Source organism: Triturus cristatus, chromosome 1_2 (genome assembly GCF_964204655.1).
Source record: "Triturus cristatus chromosome 1_2, aTriCri1.1, whole genome shotgun sequence".
Lineage (NCBI taxonomy): Eukaryota > Metazoa > Chordata > Amphibia > Caudata > Salamandridae > Triturus > Triturus cristatus.
Genome location: NC_140580.1, coordinates 78,389,092 through 78,410,181, shown reverse-complemented (window position 1 = coordinate 78,410,181; position 21,090 = coordinate 78,389,092). Strand labels below are relative to the sequence as shown.

At 43.6% G+C, this 21,090-nt stretch overlaps 1 protein-coding gene across 7 annotated transcripts in view; it reads right to left on the bottom strand.

Annotated features, from left to right (window-relative positions):
• The window catches only part of LOC146866836 (scavenger receptor cysteine-rich domain-containing protein DMBT1-like), a 434,615-nt gene that overhangs the window by 164,388 nt on the left and 249,137 nt on the right, over positions 1-21,090 (bottom strand). For all 7 annotated transcript variants that reach the window (XM_085601880.1, XM_085601907.1, XM_085601925.1 and 4 more), the window contains one exon: positions 1,657-1,695. In XM_085601880.1, coding sequence (XP_085458006.1) covers positions 1,657-1,695 — 39 coding nt within the window. The remainder of the gene's footprint in view (positions 1-1,656; positions 1,696-21,090) is intronic.

The following is a 21,090-nucleotide window of genomic DNA, read 5'->3' as shown; positions in this document are numbered from 1 at the left end:
GGTGGCTGGCGCCCTCGTTGATTGACACATAGCCTCAGAAAGCACTGGGCTGAAGCCGAATATGCCGGTCTGTGTTCAATTAGCGATAGTGCATCGCTTCACAGGGGGTGTGACCCTACAGCCAGTCTTTTGGATTATGAAGGTTCATTTATTGCCAGCAAGGAGACGAAAGCTACCGTCCGTGAATTAAATTATCTATAAATTGTGGATGTTCCCCTCCACCCCAATGCAAGAATGTGTTGAAGGTGGTGTGCCCTTTTCTCTGTGTAATTACTTCTGGGTACAAAAATCTCACAGTAATAAATCGGGACACCAAAAACATTCAAAAATAAGTAAAAAAACGAATAAATTGTAGGGCTTAAAAAAAAATCAGAAGGGTAAAGTATATGGTATGGGGAGGGTCACAGTTAAACATAAAAAGGAAATAGTAGTGGGAGGGTTACAGTTAAAAAAGAGAGCAATTTAGGTTCAGGGGTGGACGCAGTGCACCAATTCCTGTCAATACATAAATAGAAAATAGAAAAAGGTTAAAGGTAAGCATTTCTTTATTGAGTAAAATAAATAAATGGTGACCAGTAAAAGTGAGGGAAGGGAAAGGCTACGGGAGGCCTCCTACTGTAACATTAATAAAACATGTAATTCTGTGATTTTCCTCAAGATTCTCGCTGTGACTCTAACCTTATCCAAAAAGTGCAATATTAGAGCAGTAACTTGATAGGATCTCAGGTCTCACCACCCCCCGTTCAGTAGCACAGGTTAGACTGGACCAGCATTCAGTTAATAATCAAAGGCATTTTATGTGAACTGATGATTTTTATTAGTTAGGAAACTGAATAGCTGAGTGGGTCGGGTGCATTAGAGTTACTTTTGTCATAAGTAGGGGGCGGTAACTCGCACAATTCTGTGGAGTGCAATTGCGTGGAGTTACGCTTTGAATTACATGAAAATAGTAATTCTGTATTTAGCACTATTTCTTAGTGCAAAAATGCCTCCTCACTTCCAAAATGGAAGCAAGGACGCATTTTGCACTAAAAAAAAGCGCTAAATACAGCAGAACATGAAAAGCGAGAAGAAGGAGCCACTCGCGCCTACTAAATGTTCTCTCACGGTAGGATTGTTCCCCAGAATGACTCTTAACTGCATTACCGGAGTCATAGTGTAGTTATCAGTAATTCCACATTAGAGTAAATTAGAATGACCAAAATTGCTTCAATATTTCTGGTGTATTCAAAGTTCTGTCCTAGCCTAGTCACAAGTCCCTCCTCAGATATCAGTGTAAAACTATGCAGTGGCACCTATATTTATTAGCAGATACTTCATACTATCCACTCGATACAGAGTAGTGTGCTTATATCCTCCGTCTTTTTCACACGTTACATGTTTCTTTCTTTTTATGCACAAGCTGACTGTCAACTGTTATGTCACACATCCCAAACATGTTTTCATTTGTGCAATGTCTAGCCACACACTTCGACAAAAGTGTCACATCCTTCAATGCCACCGACCTTCCAAGCAGCATGAACAATGTCCTTCGGCCCAACTGCCACATTTCCAAAGGCCCCTCCTTTGAGACGATGCCTCTCCCGTGTACAACTTCCACATTCAATTACACTGCAGTTAACATGGGAGAAGGAGGAAGAATTAAACATATCATACCGTCATGCTGGACAAGCCCAGAACCGGAGACCGTGGAACCTACGACAGCAAAAGAAAAGTGCAAGGTTAGCAAGTGACAGTACTGTCCATTAGGCCCTGCGATATTTAGCACACAGTATCACCAGAAGAGGACGTCACCATATCAGTAGGTCCATAGTCTCGAGGTTAGTCAGTACATAGGCATGCATAGAACACACAACCCTTCCTCCCCTTCCCCCAGTGACAGCACTGACATGGATGCTTGTTGTAAAGTCATCCTGTGCCCTTGGCACCCCCCAACTTTTTGCTGACTGGTACTCGTGGTAACTGACTCTGACTGACCCTGGGCTCTGCGTAACCAGGGCCAGGGCCAGGGCTATGCTGAGAAACACTTAGAATACAGTGAAAACACCTTCATACACGTGGGTACAATAAGGGTTTGAGGTACCCCTGTGGTTGACATGACCTACCCCATAGGGCCCTAGTGCATAATAGGGCATGGTAGTTTAGAGGCCAGCAGCCGTTTTTCTGCACTTGCATGTGATCACAGCTGGGCCTGAGGTTAGTTTAAAAGTAGCCCTGTGCTGCAAGACTGCTTTTAAAAAGTATATTGTGCCCAAACTTGACTTTTGTGTTTGGAGCACTTTAAAATGGTTAACCTACAATGTTTGGGCCCATTAGGTACCCCCAGGTTTTCCCCTAGGTGTCCTGGGGGCGGGTCCTGATATTTATAAGGTAGACCCTTATAAAATGAGTTTTATATGCCCTGGGTAAAGTGAAATTGCACATTTCACTCCCCACATTTGTGATACAATCCTGCCCAAAATCGACTTTGCTGGTAGGAGCACTGTGGCGGGAAGATCTGCAATATTTCTGCATATTCAGAACCCCTAAAGTCTCCCCTAGGTGTACCAGGGGTGGGGGGTCCTGTAGATATAGGCAGAGTACTTATAAAATATGGCCCAAGTAATTTTTCACATTGCAAACTCCCTGTCACATAGGTTAACCTAGGAGAAAGTTATTAACTAATAACTTGTGATAGGAGAAGGCAAAAGTCCCATTCAAAGACTTCCCAGATGGTATTAATAAACTCAACAATATGACATTGTTGAATTTCTCCTAAAAGGTACATACAAGAAGTTATAAGACTTTCTTGTTTGTAAGCCCAGATTCAGCCTTCCAGTAGTCTGTCCTGATTGGTCAGAGTTAAGTGGATTAGCCAGGCTTCTTTGAAGAGGTGGTAAAGAGCCCCTGCGGTTGAACAGCTCTGCTGGGAGGCCAGTGGCTTGTTGCACAGGAATGCCAGAGCAGGGGGAAGAGTCATAAACAATGGACTTCAAGGGAAGGGGAGGACCACAGTGTCATTTACAACCCTATCCTCTTGAACCCCAGCCAGATGCTAGGATTAAGGAAGGAATGAGCAGGTGCAAGGGGGAGAGACTACGGAGATTAGTCATCGTAGAGGTGAGTTTAGCCAGCTCTTCTCTCCCTGCTGGAAAATCAGCCATTATGAATTTGGAAGAATTGGTGCACTCTGGGACAAAATAGTGCCACACTCTGCAGGAAGTGGTCAGACCTTTGGGTGGTACCCAGCAGCCCATTGGACAGGAGTGACCTCCTCCTTGACCCAGAGAATTTGGAATAAGTATCTGAGAAGGGCAGAGCCCCTCAGATATGCTGCTTGAAACCTAAGAAAGCAAGACGGCCATGCTGCAAGTTTGATGTGCATTTCTAAAGCCCTGCACTCTGAAGATTGCACCTTCTACACCAACTGCAACTACAGCCTGTGGAATACTTTGCTGTAAAAGGACTAAAGAGTGGACTCCCTGCAAGCTACAGTTATCAGAGCTCACCTGGAACATCAACACCAAGAACCCTCAACCTGGAGAACTACCAGTGGATTTGTAAGGTTTTGGTCCAAGTGGATTATGGCAACTGAAGTCCTCAACTTTCAAAGACCATCTTGGAGCTTCCAGACCCTTGGAGAGAGTTTGAGACACTTTGGGACCCTTTGGGGAACTTCAGGGAGAAGTTCAAGAAATTTTGAGCAACTTTGGGGCAACTTTAGAAAAAAGCTCCATAGGGGACCGACTCAACCTGGTCAGCCAAGCCGCCTGCCTTCAACCACGAGCCGGCCTGTCGGTCAGGTTTGCCCCGCTAAAAAGCTCCATAGGTCCTACTTCCAGAGTTTGTCTCGGAGTAGAAGAAATCCGAGGCCGGCGAACGCTCACCGAATCTGGCCTGGTGAAGAGCATTAAGGGACCCTGCAAGAAAAAGCTCCATAAAAGTTTCTAAGTCTGAATGAAGAAAAGGTGACGGGGAGTAACCGTGAAAGCCATCCGCCTGCCTTCAACCGCGTGTCAGCCTCACCGAATCCGGACTGGCTGAGAGCTTCGAGAGACCCCGGGAAGAAAATCTCCCAAAAAGTTTCTAAGTCAGAAGATAAAAACTGTGTACGAGACCTACCACAAGGGGTAGCCGCCCAGGGCTACACCGCGGTCGGCCTGAAACTTTGACTTTGACCCGGTCTATCGTGACCAGATGTCCCTATAAGCCACTATAGGTTTCTATGTGCTAGATATTGCTAAATCTTTGACAATGCATATCTCTGCTACCCTGTATTGGATTTTTGTCATTTAGGTGTCATTTTAAAGATTTTCTATTTTTATAAATTGGTGTTGGATTTTTATTTTCTATTGTGTCTGAATTATTTACTGAAATGGTGTTTTAAATGCTTTACATACCTGTCTTTGAAGTTGAGCCTGCCTGCTCACAGCCAAGCTACCAAGGGTTGAGCATAGGAATAATGTTCTAAGACCTATTCTGAGCCATATACGGTGTTAGTGGCCTTATTGCCAGTGGCAGATATACATTTGCCTCTACTAATAATCCATTTTCCAACAATGGTTCATTAAACCCAGTGGCGGCTGGTGACATTTGAAAGTGGTGAGTTGTAAATTTATTGTTGTACTGCACTGCGGCAAGCGAGCGTAGCAAGCCAGCCCAATAACCTACAGGGGGCTCGGGGGGGGTTAGGCCCACCAGGAATCTTTTTACAAGAGTGGAAGAATGGTACTTTTTCAAGCAAATTTGAGAAAGCAGGAAGGTTAATAAAGCAATACGATTGAATTATTTATCATTTAAGAAATTGCCAATTTTTATGAGCTTTATAGGAAAATCTTTGCATGTGCTGATGCTATCATTTGCCCATATTAACTTTTGAACACACGGATACATACACTTGTAATGGTTTTAACTATACAATAAATACTTTTATTGACTGTACAGTGCTGCATATCAATATGATGACAGTATTTCCTTAAATTAATTTTCTGTTTTCATGCAACAAATGCCATTATAAAAAAATTGCTGAAAATATGAATGCATTTCAAGTAGTTCTCTGTGTAAAAAATGCCTGCATCTAACAGCAATGACTTCCCATGTTATTATTTCTACAGGTGGAGTAGCCACACGGAAACAATGAACGTCCTCGTGCAGTCACGGCACCCTCATAAACTTTACAACTACTTACCTCCTACTAAACTCGGGCATTGCTGCCGCATTCACCAGTTAGCACACGCAGACCACTCGCACACCAGTCACCCCTCTGGCCACACACCCACCGCGTACATAGCGCACTGAAGACGCCGCAGGTGAGGGAGAACATGTCAGTACACTCAGGGCCATGTTCTGCGAGAAAGTGCTGCTAAGCGCCGATATTCAGAATTATTTAAGAGAGTTTTGGCCTGGGGTGCAATCGGACTTAAATCAATTACCACCAGCGGTAATGCACACAAACAGCATGTCCCTGCCAAGGTATATAAATTGTAAAACATACAAGGAATGTGTGAACATTTGTGAACTAAAACTCCGCTCCGGCTAACTGCCAAAAATCACTTGGTTTCCCCTGCCTGTCTTTACTTAACTGCCAAACCAAGCTGACACTCGCCTAGGTCCTTCCCTTGTAACTAGCAATGCTTACATCCGGGCACTGACATTTCATATACCGAGGGCTCTGAAAGGGAACTGAGCCACCGGTGATAAATGTACGACCTCGTCATGTGAGTCAGGGTGCTTTCATGTCAGGTCATGTGTAAATCGAAGGCCTTGTTAGCGTGACAAGCGCGTTCTTCATCAAACCTCGTGCTCAGATGTTATAGGCTCTCCTATCCTAAATCTTTCCTCTGCTCTCATACTTTCCTAAATGCCCCCACCCCAGCCCAGACTCCCCGCTTGGCAACCCTCGCAGGGTTCCCCTTTCACCTCCTCTAGGCCGATTCTTTCCCTTAATGTCACTCCCAATAAACTCCCTCCTTCTCCAGATTTCCTCACACCGGGGCGGGCTGTTACTAAACAAAGTGTAAAGGGAAATGTTTTCCCGCCTTTTGCTTTAGAACAAATTAGTCACGGTTTTAAAGCCTATTGTCGGAAATCTACTAAACGCAGAACCCTTGAGTCAACAACAGCAGGTGGGAACGCGAAGGGCGAACTCTCTCCAGTTGGATAAGGAAATGGGCGAGGAAAGGAGCACTCTTCCTAACTGTGAGGAGGAGTGAGGTGTAAGGGTGAGGATAAAGGGGGAGGAACGGAGACGATGAGAAAGAAGAACACCAAAGAAAGCCACAGGTCACACGTCATATGGTTTTGGTTAAACGGAGTGAGCCCCACCATACCTCCGCAAGATGTATGTATTGGTTGACTTCGCACTAAGTTACTGTTTTCTAAAAGTGGCTTCACTAAGCGGAAGGTTCCACTCATGTGAGGGGGAACCGTCGCTGCCCTCTCTCTAATGTGTGCATCATACCCTGGTGTGTGCACATGGACGATCCGAGGCTTGTTGACGCAATGAGGGATGCACGCACTCCCTGTTATGTGCACACTGTAATGAGGTTACCAGGCATTGATGTCGACATAGAGGACTTAGGCGCCTTGATGTGCACTTATCCTCGTGAGAAAAGGGCAACATTCTTCACAAAGGGCATCTGGCACCAAGGTCAGGCCATGTGATGTTCATATCGAGGGAAGCAGTAATGTTTGTGCGCACTGATGTTATGATGCTTGCAGAGTGCACACTGAGAGCACCGTGGAGGCACTGTCATAGGGTCACGTCTGTGATGTTGACGGGGCAGAGACCATACTAAGAATGTCATTGCACAATGCACTACTGAAGACTTGTATTGTGCTCACTGGGGTAGGCAGGCAGCAGACCGTGCATGCGCCCTGTGAGAGCAAGTGATCTTCACAATTCACCGAGTTGCCCTGTCTCTTAGGAGTGCACAGACTACACAATGCATGTTAAGTGCACACTGAAGGAAATAGCCGTATGATGTGGACAGTGCCAACAACGCTGTACTGATGGAGCTGGCCCAAAGATACAGACATTCAGTCACGGCCTGCATGACTGGATGGTGGGGGGGGGAGCGGGATTGGTTTAATTACAATTAAATAAAACTTACCTTACCCCGGGTCACACGGCGCCTCAGCTCCTGGCCAGGTCCTGCGTTTTCCTGCAGCTCCTGGCCAGGTGCCGCGTTTTCCTGCAGCTCCTGGCCAGGTCTGCGTTTTCCACAGGCAGCCTCCTTCCCCTCCCCTAAGCCAATCACAACGCTGCAATGGCCGGGCGCCTATGGGGATGCCATTTTCTCTATGTAGGCTGTATGCAGCCTACACAGAGAAAAGGGAGAGTGCGCATTGACTGGATTGGTCGGCCCCAGAGGGCCGACCAAACAGTCAGGGCCCACAGCATTAGGCTAGCCACGCCTTGCCAGCTTTCCAGCAGACCCACCCACCCGCCTGCCTCCAACCAGGCACTTCTGCTTTCACGCAGTGCGAGAAGCAGAAACATAAAATGGTAGTTTTACCATTTTATGTTTCTGCTTCTTGCACTGCGAGAAAGCAGTGGGGCGACACCCCTCCGCCATAATGGAGGAGCCGCCCCTGATTAAACCCCAGACTATCATATGGGTGTGCTCAAACCCCACTCAAAAATAAAACAACACTCTGCAATACATGGGAACATCCCTATACAAATGCCCATTTCTAATTTTCTTAATATAACCGGTGTAATAATGAAATGACGTAGCAGCTCATCTGTAATATTTTGATACAGTCGAGCTGTGGCGTTTTAATGCCTCCTGCCACAGCCAGCGGCCATTGTGAAAGCAGTTATGAAGCATCATTGTAACCGCAACAAAAATGAAAATGTTCATTATTGTGATTTATTTCTCTAAATCAAACAGTGATGAGCAGAATGGATGTATTTATTGCAACATGTATATTTTGCACACTAAAGGACCTTACAAGAAAAACAGAATCTATTTGCATTTTCATCCACATTCTGAGCCTCAGTACTTTTTTAAGCTGATTTGCACGACAAATTACTAACTTTCATTTCACTCTACATTCTACTTTTATTTTTAATGTCTGCAACCATACAATTTTTTTCATATGAAAGATTAAGACACCAAGGGCCATATTATCCAGAACGGCGCAAACATTATCGCCGCTTTAGCGGCAGGAAACTGCCGCTAAAGCGGCGATAAGGGGCTTGATAATATGCCCTTGAGAATTCCAATAGAAGCCCAGGTTCTGGTATAAGGGACATCAAACCTGGGCTTCTATTGGAATTCTCAAGGGCATATTATCAAGCCCGTAACCGCCGCTTTAGCGGCAGTTTCCGGCGGCTAATGCGGTGATAATGTTATCGCCGTTCTTGATAATACGGCCCCAAGGATTTAAGTGGTTTGCGAAAAAACGTAATTGTGTGACCATGTATTATAAAGACTAAAATACCCTCTTTTGCACATTTTAAGGATATTGAAAGTCTCTTTGGCGTTCCATGATTTTATAAAGCAACTCGGCATTTCAGCTCATTCCTCTTTATGTGGCGTTTTTGTAACAAGTAGCTAACGAGCTACTGGTAGCTCTTCAGCTACCTATGATTTGCTGGCCTGTTTGCAGCCCAGCCAACTAAATTAGAAGCTTTTGTTTGGCTTAACTAATATATGTACACCAAAATTCAAGATGAAAGTGTGTGTATTTTCCAACTGATTAGATGATATTTGGAGAAAATCTCTGCAGTTTTCAAGATAGATTTAAAGCTGATATCTCAGCGTTAAATCATGATTGTTGGAAATGGCCCTTTCTGCAAATGTTTTGCCTACCTCCCCCCTTTTTGCTGAATTCTTGTTTGGTGGCTTTAGGACTCTGGGCCCTTTACCACTGCTAGCAAGTGCTAACATGCATGTGCTCTCTGTTTAAAACATGGTAACATCTGCTTATCCACAATTGGCTTATTTAATTTATTTATAAGTCCCTTGTAAAGTGCACTACATGTGCCTAAGGCCTGTGAATCAAATGCTATGTGTGGGCCTGTAGCACTGATTATGCCACCCACTTATATAGCCTTCTAAACATGTCTTAGGCCTGCCACTGCAGAGCCTGTGTATACACTTTGAAATTGCCATGTCGACCTGGCAAGTTAACCATCTTGCCAGGCCCAAACCTTCCTTTTTAATACACATAAGTCAACCCTAAGGTAGGCCCTGGACAGCCCAAGGGTAGGTTGAAGTGTATGTAAAAAGTAGGACATTTTTTGTAAGTTTTACATGTCCTGGAAGTGGAAAACTCTTACATCTGTTTCGCACTACTGCAAGGCCTATCTCTCCCATAGGATACTATTGGGAACCCCTTACTACATATTATAAGTGTTGTTTCTAATTGGAAAGAGATTGGACCCCCAAGTCTGATGTCTCTGGAATCTCAATTTAAAATCACAATGTATGGTGATGTTGAATTTTAAATTGTAATTCTCCAAAGGCCACTTTTAGAAAGTTGCCATTTTCTTACTTTAGCCATTTGGTGACTGTCTCTGTCTCTGACTATACTTCTGGGGTGGGTGGCAGCTGGGCTATTTGCAGACAGCCACACACAATGGGAGCTTATGTGTGACTTGATGGACCTTAATGGGCCATTAACTGGCTTGATGGGGGCAAGGCTGAGCACTGCCCCACTTACACCTAAATAGGTTGTGTTCTGTCCACACACAAAGTGAGTCTGGAAACAGGGCAGGAACTCTGTGCACTTCCAAGGCCTCTCTTTGAATTCTCCCCCACTTCAAAGGCACAACTGGGTATAAGTACTGGACCGTTGACATCACCAACTCAATACACTTCTGGACCTAGGGATACTTTGCCCAGAAGAAAGACTGTTGTGCTGCTACAAGAAATGCCACTCTGCTGCTCTGTGCCAAACTACCAGGGGGTGAGCACAGATTAATTTAGGGTGTGTTTGTGATATATCCTGGCTAGGATTGTGATTCCTGCTTGGACAGGGTGCATACCTCTACTAACCAGAAACCCAATTTCTAACAGTGATGCACTGGGGAAAGTTATTACTCATATTACTTCCTTTGTGATGAGGGCATTGCAGGCATGGCTGTTATGCATTACATACAAATAGGCATTCCACACTGACAAAGCAGCTTTTACATTACTGCTGGCAATCTTGCCTTATGAAGTAAGTTGATGACATCTAGTGATTTTGCATATGGTGGCAACTAATATAATCTTATTTGTTGTTGTCACTATTAAAATACTATTAATATTAGTAGATCAGGTTGATTTTCATTGATCAGGAGTAGCTCTTAATACAAAAGGTTACAGTCGCCTGCTATATAATGTCACAGATCTCTTTAGTTACTTGCAATATTTTTGTAATATATTGATTTGGGTACTTTATCCCACATGTAATAGAGACCTGCTCCACTACCAGCAAAGCACATTAAGGTAGGAACTTACCCAATCCCCAGACAATCCACAAGAGCTTCTGTCTTTTTTATCTAGCACTCCACAGTTTCTAAGTATTATAAATAACAGAGATTACTAATTACCAATTCATGTAACATATTTTAGTTACCTCGCAAAGATGGAAAGCTCATCTAATTTGCCAAGATTCAAACTTTTGACTTACAGATCAAAGCATTTGTCATAGGCGAACATTCAATTCACTGAGAAATCCTGCCTACAGTTGAGACACGCCCAATCTTTCATTTAAATTGAACAGTGAGTTTCTATGGAGCACATTCAATTCCTACTCTAACCACAAAAGCAAATTGCCAGAGTGACGTGCTCAATCCCCAGCTTAGTATTTACAGTGCATTACCACAGGGGTTCTGAAGCCACAGCTTAACAATATGAGCACATTGCCATAGAGGTGCTTGCAATCTACAGTTTAGTCAGAAAACCACATTATCAATAAAGCATGGCTAATTCTCAACCTAAACAGATGAGCACATTAAATTAGAGGAATGCCCCATTCACGACACAGGCAGAAAACTTAAGAATCTGCAGGTTTGATATATTCCCAGGCTAGTCATTAAAGTACATATGTCTGGGATATGTGTGCTCAACAACCTACCTAGAAAAGTACCAATGAACAAGGCCCAGTCAATGCAAGAAAAGTTCATTACCATCAGAAATAAATAACTTCAAAATACAGTAAGTACTTCTCTTAAAAACATCTAGGGTGCCGTAACACTCTGCTTGAAACTCTCTAACCCTGAATATTAGACCCAAACCCACCCTTCTCACAACGAGGAACTACCTCAAAACTTGTCTGCCCTTGAATTTGTACACACAGAAACCTTTTGTCGTCGTGCTCTATAATAAGCTTGAAATGAGGGCTAAACAGTCTATGTCTTTCTTAGTCATCATGAAATTACTGATGTGTCTTCTAAGCCAACCACTTCAGTCCTGAGGTTCACACATCAGAGTAGATGCTACATGTGCTCAAATTACAGGTAATGCCAGGAATTTGAAAGAGAACATGCAGGGCTTATCGAGATTCTGTTCTAAACGCCATACAAGTCAGTGGTCAATGCATTTGTTTTTCCCAAATTGCACCCATGACACCGCATATCTTAACTCGGAAAAGCTATGCAATGATGAATGGGGTCTGGGGCCACATCATGAATGGATGCAATAGCTCAATGAAGAGCCGAATGCCTGTTTCTATGTGCTTGCAGTGTGTAGAGTGAATCAATTTAACCCAATATTTCTTAGAGTTAGTGCATTATATTAAATAGAACAGCTCAAAAACACAAGAGGCAAACAGTGCACACTGTTTGCAAGCTGTACTGTCTGAAAACGGCGCGCAGCACACCTCAGAAAAACAGAAAGGCATCTGTGGCTATGTGTTTCGAAGCTTTGGTGTCTACAGCTCATAAACAAACGATGAGATTTCTATACTTATTGTATGCACTGGAGATAGAGCAGTTTAGGAAAAAACAAAGGTGTAATATCCTGCCTATGTACTCATGTTACTCCTTTCTTAACTAGCTCCTAGCTGCTCAGCTAGTGAGAGTGTTCTGAATGGAATGTTGGTGTGATGGAGATGATCGGAATATTTGGGTGCCTGAGTGGTGAGGTGTGTCAGTTGAAGATGGGCTGAGCAGCAGGCAGGCTGCTCCTGGTGGGGCTGCTTCACATAGAAACCAACTTAAGACCTAATAAAGCAACTACAAAGATACAACTATGTCTGCTACATCACAACATATTTTTGGCGATGAGGATGGAATACGAACCCATGCGTGCAAAGCACAATGGATAGAAACCAACTTGTAACTTAAGACCTAATAAAGAAACTACAAAGATACAACTCGGCTACGTCTGGTATATCACAACAAAAGGTTTATACCCCTCCCACATTAGCACCATTCTCAGAACAGTATCACGATATGTACCCTGAATGGATGAGTACTTATTAGTTTATACACATCAATCCCAAATTGAACCTCTGCAGGACAGGGGCACTGCTGGAAATAAGGGTGTTAATATTGAAAAAGTCGATGTCAATTTAAGCAATGATACATGAAAATGAAGTTGCATCACTATTGTCTTAATCACTCGACCTGACCTCTCCATCACCCCAGGGTCAGAAATACTTGGTCAGGCAGGCCCTGTGACCTAGGCCTGAGGCAACTGTTTGACAGATCACAGGTGAGGTGGCACGTAGCTGGTAGGCGAACGCGTGAACAGGAAAAACTGAGATCAATCCCACAGCTGGACAGTGACACCACAAGGGTCCAGGGAGATTGGCCCCGATAAACCACATATGGCAGGAGGGGTGCATGCATTCCCAAAACACCATAAAGTTATATGCCTCATAAAGTTACGAGCACTCAGCCAATCAGGACACAGCACACGCAGTGATCACACGCTTCCCATGCCCAACATCTGGACACGTTACCTACTGGCACTCATTTGTCCATGCATGGTCGAGACCCACCTGCATTTGTTATCAGGTAGGACTAATTTATGACTCCATGGCTAGACCTGCATTCCTTTTCCTAAAAACGATCACTGAATTGTTTATGATCCTCCAAGAACCATTTATAATTGTGCTTTGATAAATTGAACTTTGAGACAGCCCTCAGACCCCGACTTTGTAAATGTTCTCCCGGCCGACGTGTTTAATTGAACCAACTGTTTCTGCTTTGCCAAATGCCCTTTGTCTTTCGTTTTTTTCTAGGTAAATTCACGTTCGAGCAACATTTTTGTGAGCCAGATAGAAGAGTTTGGTGCTTCAAACCCGACTGCAGCCGAAGGAAACAGACTGCACCCGGACAGATTCAAATCTGCTTAGCAAAAAGGGTGAGCAGATGCACAGTTGATTGGAAATTCTGCTGAATCTGCGGGGTGGAAGTCCACCCTGAAGCCACTCTCAGTGGGAAGGATACTATATCTGATCCTTAGTCCCAGCATTTGGCATATGGCAAACTAGAAAGTATAGCAAAAATTTAACCTGAGCGCCCTGCCTCTGACAGAAATCTGACATATTGCCTACATTATGGGTCTGAACCGAGTAGAGTAGTCGCAAGGCAGCCTTGGGGTTGTTCCCACAGAGAGAACCTTTTTCGATAGTCAAAATAAATTGAAAAAAACTGCCCTTGAGGGGGCTGCGTTAGCCACAAGTTTGCACATGGCATCAGTCTTGAAGAGGGCCCCACTGAAGAGCCCCAGAGGGTTTCAACCCAATCCTATTGGCAGAGGTCAGTGAGGTATGCAGCAGCCAAACTCTAGCGAATGCTACTACTGCCTCAGAATGGGCCACTAGGCCGACCGATGCCACTTAAAAGCATATCATGAACAAAGATCAAGGAGCGCAAGGAAGGTTCCGCAAAATCCCCATCCAAAAAACTAAGCCCAGGATAACTCAAATGCACCTTACACTCAGCCACAGGGAAATCAGACTGCCACTGCACCACCGCAACACGAATCATGTGGTCAAACACATGGCAACAGCAGCAGCAGGAAACTCAGCCCTGAAAGGATTGTGGCCACAACCAAGGCAGAGAGGGGTAACTGTCTGGGGAGGCAATACCTTTTCACAATTGCAAAATCCAAAAACGCAATAAATTCAAACCCCCAAAGTGAAACAGCCACTTCACACACACTACAAAATTAATTTGAAAAATAAAGAGCAGTGAAACAAAATTTCGTGCATTTGGAAAAACTCAGAGCTGGTGTACGTTTTGTTGATCATGAATCCGCTCTAGTCTGCCATTCGGGCTCCTGCAGGAGCCTAGGCCCCACTCTGCTGCTGACGCCTCAGGACAGGGTTGGCTAGCCATGCCCCGGGGAGAAGGCAGTCTGAAGAGGGGCCAAGGCAGCTCCCCGGTCGGTGCATAAAAGTAGGCACCCAGGTCCCCTCACTCAAGTCCATAATGGGATGAGTTCCAAATTCTCTCATGGCATGTGGTTCCAACCGCAGCACCCTCAAAAAACCAGAGGCCTCCAGCCCAATGGAGGCCCCCCATTCAGTTCCAAAATGAAGTGATGTTCCAGTGTCGGGAGCCAGGATCCCCGCACACTTGGAATGATGCAGATGCCATAACCTCCATAGCATACACACAAAATCCGACAGATTGTGAAGCACTGCATGGTGCCAAGTCAGTAGGGGAATACACCAGAACAATCAGCCTTCCCAGTCCATTACCCGTATCGGGCGAATAGCAATATTCTGCTTCCTCCTTTCCCTCAAAGTTTTCCAAACATCCAAAAGCCTGCTCACTGTGTCATGTCCCTCCAAAACAACAAAAATAGCATATCACTCGTTAGAAGTCCCTTGCCAAAGCAGTGCCAAATTTTCTGGATAATATATGGTCCAAGGGAGAGCATAAAAAGAGTGTCTGAAAAAATCCATCAGAGCTCCATTCGAGATATAGAGATATGCTCCCTGCTGTTACTGGCCTAACGATCAGCTAACACACACAAGGCCATACAGACACAGTCTGGGAGGTAATAAGCCCATACTGGACACAGCCACATCAGAAACAAACAGGGGCTGTGGACCAGCTCTCCGATACCCTTCGGTACACTGCCATAGAAACATCAATTCACATGAGGACCTAGGAAACCATCCAAAGACCCTCAAAAAGAAAAAAGAAGACTGTAGAAAAAGGGTGTAGTCAAGACAACTGGCACAACTAGGGAGAATCACAGAGCATGCAGCGTGCCTGGATTAGAGGGGCACACACGTGACCTCAAGGCACGTTGTGATTACCAATAACACCCATTGCATTGTAAATTCTTGGCATACCCTGGTGCCCTTCTTCTGGAAGGTGGAAGAAGTATCTGGAAAGGATCTTTGAAGTGCATGGAATTGTCTGACCCCCATTTCCTGGCTCCATGCTGTTTGCAGTGATAATGTTGGGCTATTAGGCCCTTTCTCTGAAGGCAGAGCACAGGCCGTTCATGTGTAAGTGGGGCTGAGCTGAGCTCGGGCCCCCATCCTGACAGCAGGTGGCCCATTGAGGACTATTGTGTAACTGTCTGGGATGAATTCACAAAGTCAAACTCTCTGCTATTGCCAGTCATGTGACCCAAGACAGGCTGCAAGAGCTAAGGACAGTAAAGTACAAACTTTCTGAAAGTGACATTTTCAAAATTGTAATGAAAAATCCAACTTTCCCATTAATGACGGTTTAACATTACAATTTCATGCGTATGAAACATGACATATTCATCTTCTCCCAAATTAGAGATTACATCTTATTAAATGTACTGAGAAACCCCCAATGTTATCTTATGGGAGGGGTAGGCGTCATAGTAGTAAAAGAAGAGATTTTCACTACCATGACACGGAAAACCTGAAAGTACATGTCCAACCTTTTAATTACACAGCACCCTGCACTATGGGCTACCTAGGGTCTACCTTAGGGGTGACGTATATGTAATAAAAGGGGAGTTTAAGGCTTGGCAGAGGGAATTCAATACCAAGGTGACATGGTAGTGCAACACTGCATAAGTGGATAGCACTATAAGTGCTGCTGGCCCACTGGTAGCATTTCATTTACAGACCCTGGGTATATGATATACCACTCTACAAGGGACTTATACATAAATAAAATATGGCAATTAGGTATATGCTAATCAAATCATGTTTAGGGGAGTGAGCACAAGCACTTTAGCACTGGTGAGTAGTAGTGCACAGTCCTAGGGCCAACAAAATGAAATCCATATAAAATTGTAGGTAAGTAGGCAAAATGTTTGGGGGAAGACCAAGGCTAAGGCTCAGGCTGACAGTTCTAACTATGTAGAAAATATGTTTGTCTGTACTGTAGATGGTTAATTGTATTAGTGTGGGTATGTATTAATGAAGGTATGTAATTGTAGTTGTAATCATTAACTGTATTTATATAGCGCCTTCCTCCTCCGACGAGGCATTAAAACACTTTGTGGTGAGTAACATGCTACTCCTAAATCCCAGATTAAGTTTAATAGTTAGTGGATTAGTGATAAGTGCAATTCTCACCTGTGGATTAGTTGTGTTAAGTTTGCGCTCTTGATTTCTTATGTGTTTATTAGAGTTTAGAGTAGGCATTGAATGATGAGAATGAATTAGAAAAGGGGAAGCAGTATGTTGTTTTCATAATTAGTGGTCCTGCGTGTCTCGTAGTTGGGAGAATTCGCTTAAAAGGAGGTCAAAGTTTGAGAAGGATGTTTGGGAGTTTATAGTAGTCTGAGAGGTTTGGTAGAAGAGCGGAGATTGATGGGGCAAAGGTTGAAGGGCGTAGAGGGTTTTGTATTAAAACTGAAATTAGCTTATGCATACATATGTACACAAAACACTTGGTAAAGTTTTAGTGGCTGGAGTAAGCCCCTCTGTATAAATACTCATATGTATAGAGAAGCAGCAATATTTACATGGTCCGATGTGCACAGATATCTTGTGGTAAAATTTGCGAAGACATTCATTTATTTGTTTATTTATTTATCTTTTGTACCAAAACTGAAATTAACCTATACATACCTATATACTCATGACACTTAGTAATGTTTCGGTAGCAGGTCCGACCCCCTCTATAGTAGCGGCAATATTTACATACAAATGTATCTTATGGGGTAATATACAAATAGTTTTCCCTTATATAAATGTATCTGCTTATAACAGGATGAATTGTTGAAAGTACAATGACGTGTTACAATAAAGTTATCTCCCTACTGTGAGAAGAATCCTTTGTCATGTCTCAGTATACTGTTGTGGTAGACTGTTATGTTGTAAGGGTAGTTGTCAAGCAGTGAAGAGCCAGCTCTTGAGAAATCGTATGAAGCAGAGATAGCTGTAACATCTTCAATACAGAAAGATGCTCCACCCTTGTTTTTTCTCACATGTATTAATTTTGATGCGGGGAGCCATTCTCAAGCGTAGGTTCTTTTGTTGTATGTATTTGTTTAGTTTCTTCCTGCTCAACAGAGGTCATTTGCCATGAATTGCTTTGTGGGTGATACAAGTTGCATCTCCGAGCAACTGGTAATCAATGTAGGACCCTCAATGCAGGGTAGATGTGTGCTTGTGGCTTTACATTTAGGAATAGTCTTCTGAATTTTCTTTAATCTTCTCATAGCTGTTAAAGGTGACCATTTGCGTAATCCAGTTTTGATAGGACAACAGAGATCGTAGCTTGAATCTAGTGGGGGAATCCTAGGGGTGAAAGATATATTGCAGTATTTTCATTGTGAGAAAGCTTAACTTGAATAACTTACTCACCTGTGCATCCATTGACTTTGATATTTTTGATGATGGTGTATTTCATCAAGCAGGGTGTGGAGAGGGTAATAGGTTTTCTGGTTAGCACAGGTGAGTGTTTCAGTTTTGGAGGCATTCCATTTGAGGTGGATCCATGTCATCTATTGGTCAATGGCCCTAAGGCAACTGAAGATTTTTGATGTTACAATGTCATCCTTTGGTCTTTCCAATTTCAGATGTATCAGCATGTGATGGTTGTATGTCGTAACCACACATGCCTTTACCATGCATGCTGTTACATCACAGGCATTACAGCGAATGTGCCTGTACCAGCATTCCTTTACCACGCATATCGTTACAATGACATGTTTTAAGGAAAGCTTTGAACTTCCGAGATGTTTCATTTACTATTCTCCTGTCTGCACAACAGTAGTGAAAGTGTTGGACTTCCGAGATCAACGTGGCTTTCCCTAAGGCATGTCGTTGTAATCATGTGCATGGTAAAGCAATGTCTGGTAAAGGACACATTAGTTGTACCACTTGTGATGTTACAGAATGTGTGGTTTGGGCCGCATTGTAAATGCTGTTTCCTGCATGTGAGATGCGTAGTTATACCATGTGAAATCAAAACCATTGATCAGATTTAGTAATGATTTCATGTAGCTGTTGAAAAGCATGGCTGAAATTATTGAACCTCAAGGACCTTCGGCTTTAATGCTGTATGGTTTAGAAGAGGATGGATGAGTAGGTATAACAGTCATTCTATTTTGCATGTACAATGTGATCATTGCAAGAACTGTGCCCCTTTTTTCAGGTTTCCTCAAGTCTTTGGATTAGAGTGTCATGATTCACTATGTCAAAGACTACTGAAAGGTCCAACAAAAGAAGGGCAGCAACCCCGATCTGATATAATGCGTCTTTAAGGTCATCCCATCTAGAGATTAGGGCTGATTCAGTGCTTCCTCTTGGATGGGAGTCAAAAAGTATGGCGTTTGATCCATTTACCATGGGTCTGTAGTTGTGGCGGTCTTGATTGTCCAGGTTAGATATTTTAACAACAGGTAAATGTGTGCCTTTTTTGAGTCTCATAACCAACATAACGGACTGCTGTTTCTGCATGGAGCACTTTTTCCAGCTCCCTTGACCCCTGGATTGCCGTACTGAGCACTTTCACCAGATTCCTGACCCCTGGCTGAGAGGGGGGTGGTCACGCCAGAAACCGAGCGCAGACTACAGCGCGCACTATAAAATTCTTGGAGGCGTCCCGCAGCGTGGGACGCACACGGGGCAAAGACCGGGCCAAGACGGGCCCGTCTTAGCCCGTCATAGACCGGATGAAGCCAGGCTGGGCCACCCCCTTGACCAGTGTGCCTTGGGACACTGAATGCACAGGGGTGAGTCCCTCATTTGTTCATTTAGATTGCGTTCGAAAACTTGCAGTCTGCCCCGGGCCATAATCTGTAGGCCTTATGTACTTGTGTGGAGGAGAACACAGCCACATGGCATAGTTCAGCACATCCTTTGCTTCAGCACAGTAAACATAGAACTAGTGGGGCCAACGCATCATCCAGGAATCTGAGTGGAACGAGCCTTATAACTGTCTGGTATAAGGACACTTGCATTATTGTCTCTTTGGCTTTAATTAATTAGACTTAATGGGTACTTAGTCTGCTGGCTCAGTAGGGACAAGCAACCAGAGAATTATGGCATTGATAGTTTTTGTAATTTAACAAGCAAGTGTGAGAGATGGGTAAGAGAAAGGCTACAAGTTTATCAAAGCTTGCAGGGGGACCACAGCAGTCCCTAATGAACTATTTAACTGGGGATATGGGGGCCATCGAAAAACAGATAAACTCAGTGGAGGAGTCATGAAATCAAGGAAAACGGGGGGTAGGGGTGGTCTTGAGTACAGAAACCCTGTTGGAAATGTATCCCTGGAACATCAGCCTGAGGTTACACCTTGCCAACTACCTTTGAATGGATGTGTACAAAACGTGTCAAATCACAAATATGTTAGTGATCAGGAATGTGACCGTCAACCTCCTTCTAAGTGCCCCAGGAACCCAGAGGAAGTATAAAAAACTCATGATAAATATCACCCAGTAATTAGGCCAGAACCTGGGATATTTCTACCAACCGTCAAATCCACCTTACACTAGATTACAAACGGGGGTCCTCACAAAAACACACTTCTTACTTATAACATCCCTGTTTTTAACCGTTTTGACATCTTGCCCACATTAGAGGAAGTAGACTGACTAAAAGCTACAGACAGACGCGCTGTTCAACTAAGGGACACTGGCTTACACCTGACATTTGCTACACAGACTCCTACCCGCAATTTGCCAGCACTCTCGGTAACAGATATTGATCTACTTACCCACCTAAATCCCTCAGTCTGTATACAGGGTACAATGGTTTCCCCAGAAAAACCCTCTACTATAAAGAGTCCTCATAAAAACTAAGTGAGCAATATAGACAATAGCAGGATGAACTCCTGTGATGTGCTATTCTGGAATGTGGCAGGTTTGCCCTCTAAACTTACCAATCCCTCATGGTTGGATTTTGTAGAGGATTTTAATATATTATGCTTTCAAGAACCTTGGGTGGAGAAGACTATGCATATTAATGGATATAAAACAATTCATACATCTGCAACATTATCTGCACATGGGAGAAACAAGGGTGGCCTGTGCACATATGTGTCCAAATGAGTTAATGTCAAAAAGATTGAACTAAAGATATCGGACACTTACTATCAGATTGTGACGTTTACTGTGGATATAATGCACTATATAGACTTGTTGAATTTTTACAATAATATCCCTAAAGATCAGTCTGTGGAGGTTTTGAGAAAACTATGGAGCGATTTGAGTAATATTCAGAACGATACTTCTAAAGATGTGTGTGTTATTTGGGGTGGGGATTTTAATTCTGCATTGTGTCCACACACTGAGGGAAATCTATGTGGAATAACGTCTGATGATGGAATTGATTATGACCATTTCCCTCTTACAACTTTTGGGGATTATTTAAACAAAATTATGTTCTCATTTGACCTTGACTTCGTCAATGATTTGTGTTCCCCTATTTTCCCCTTCAGCTGTACATTTAATGGTAGAGGGATGAGTTTGTTTATTGATTACATTGATTACAGTAAATGCTCCTTTTCTAGCTCCCCAAGAGAGACTATCTATAGCGATAACTATGGGCTAGGATCAATGGGTGGACCGTTATTCGGCCATGTATAATGATATTGTATAGGCAATACCATTGACCATGTTCAAACAAACACTGGGGTCAATATCACCTAATTTCCACCCAATAGATATTCACTTTACCCTGGACAAAGTTATTTGTTATCTAACCGCAAGTTCGGGTGGCACACACCCTGCCTGGACGGAGTGCCAGTGGATCTTTATATGC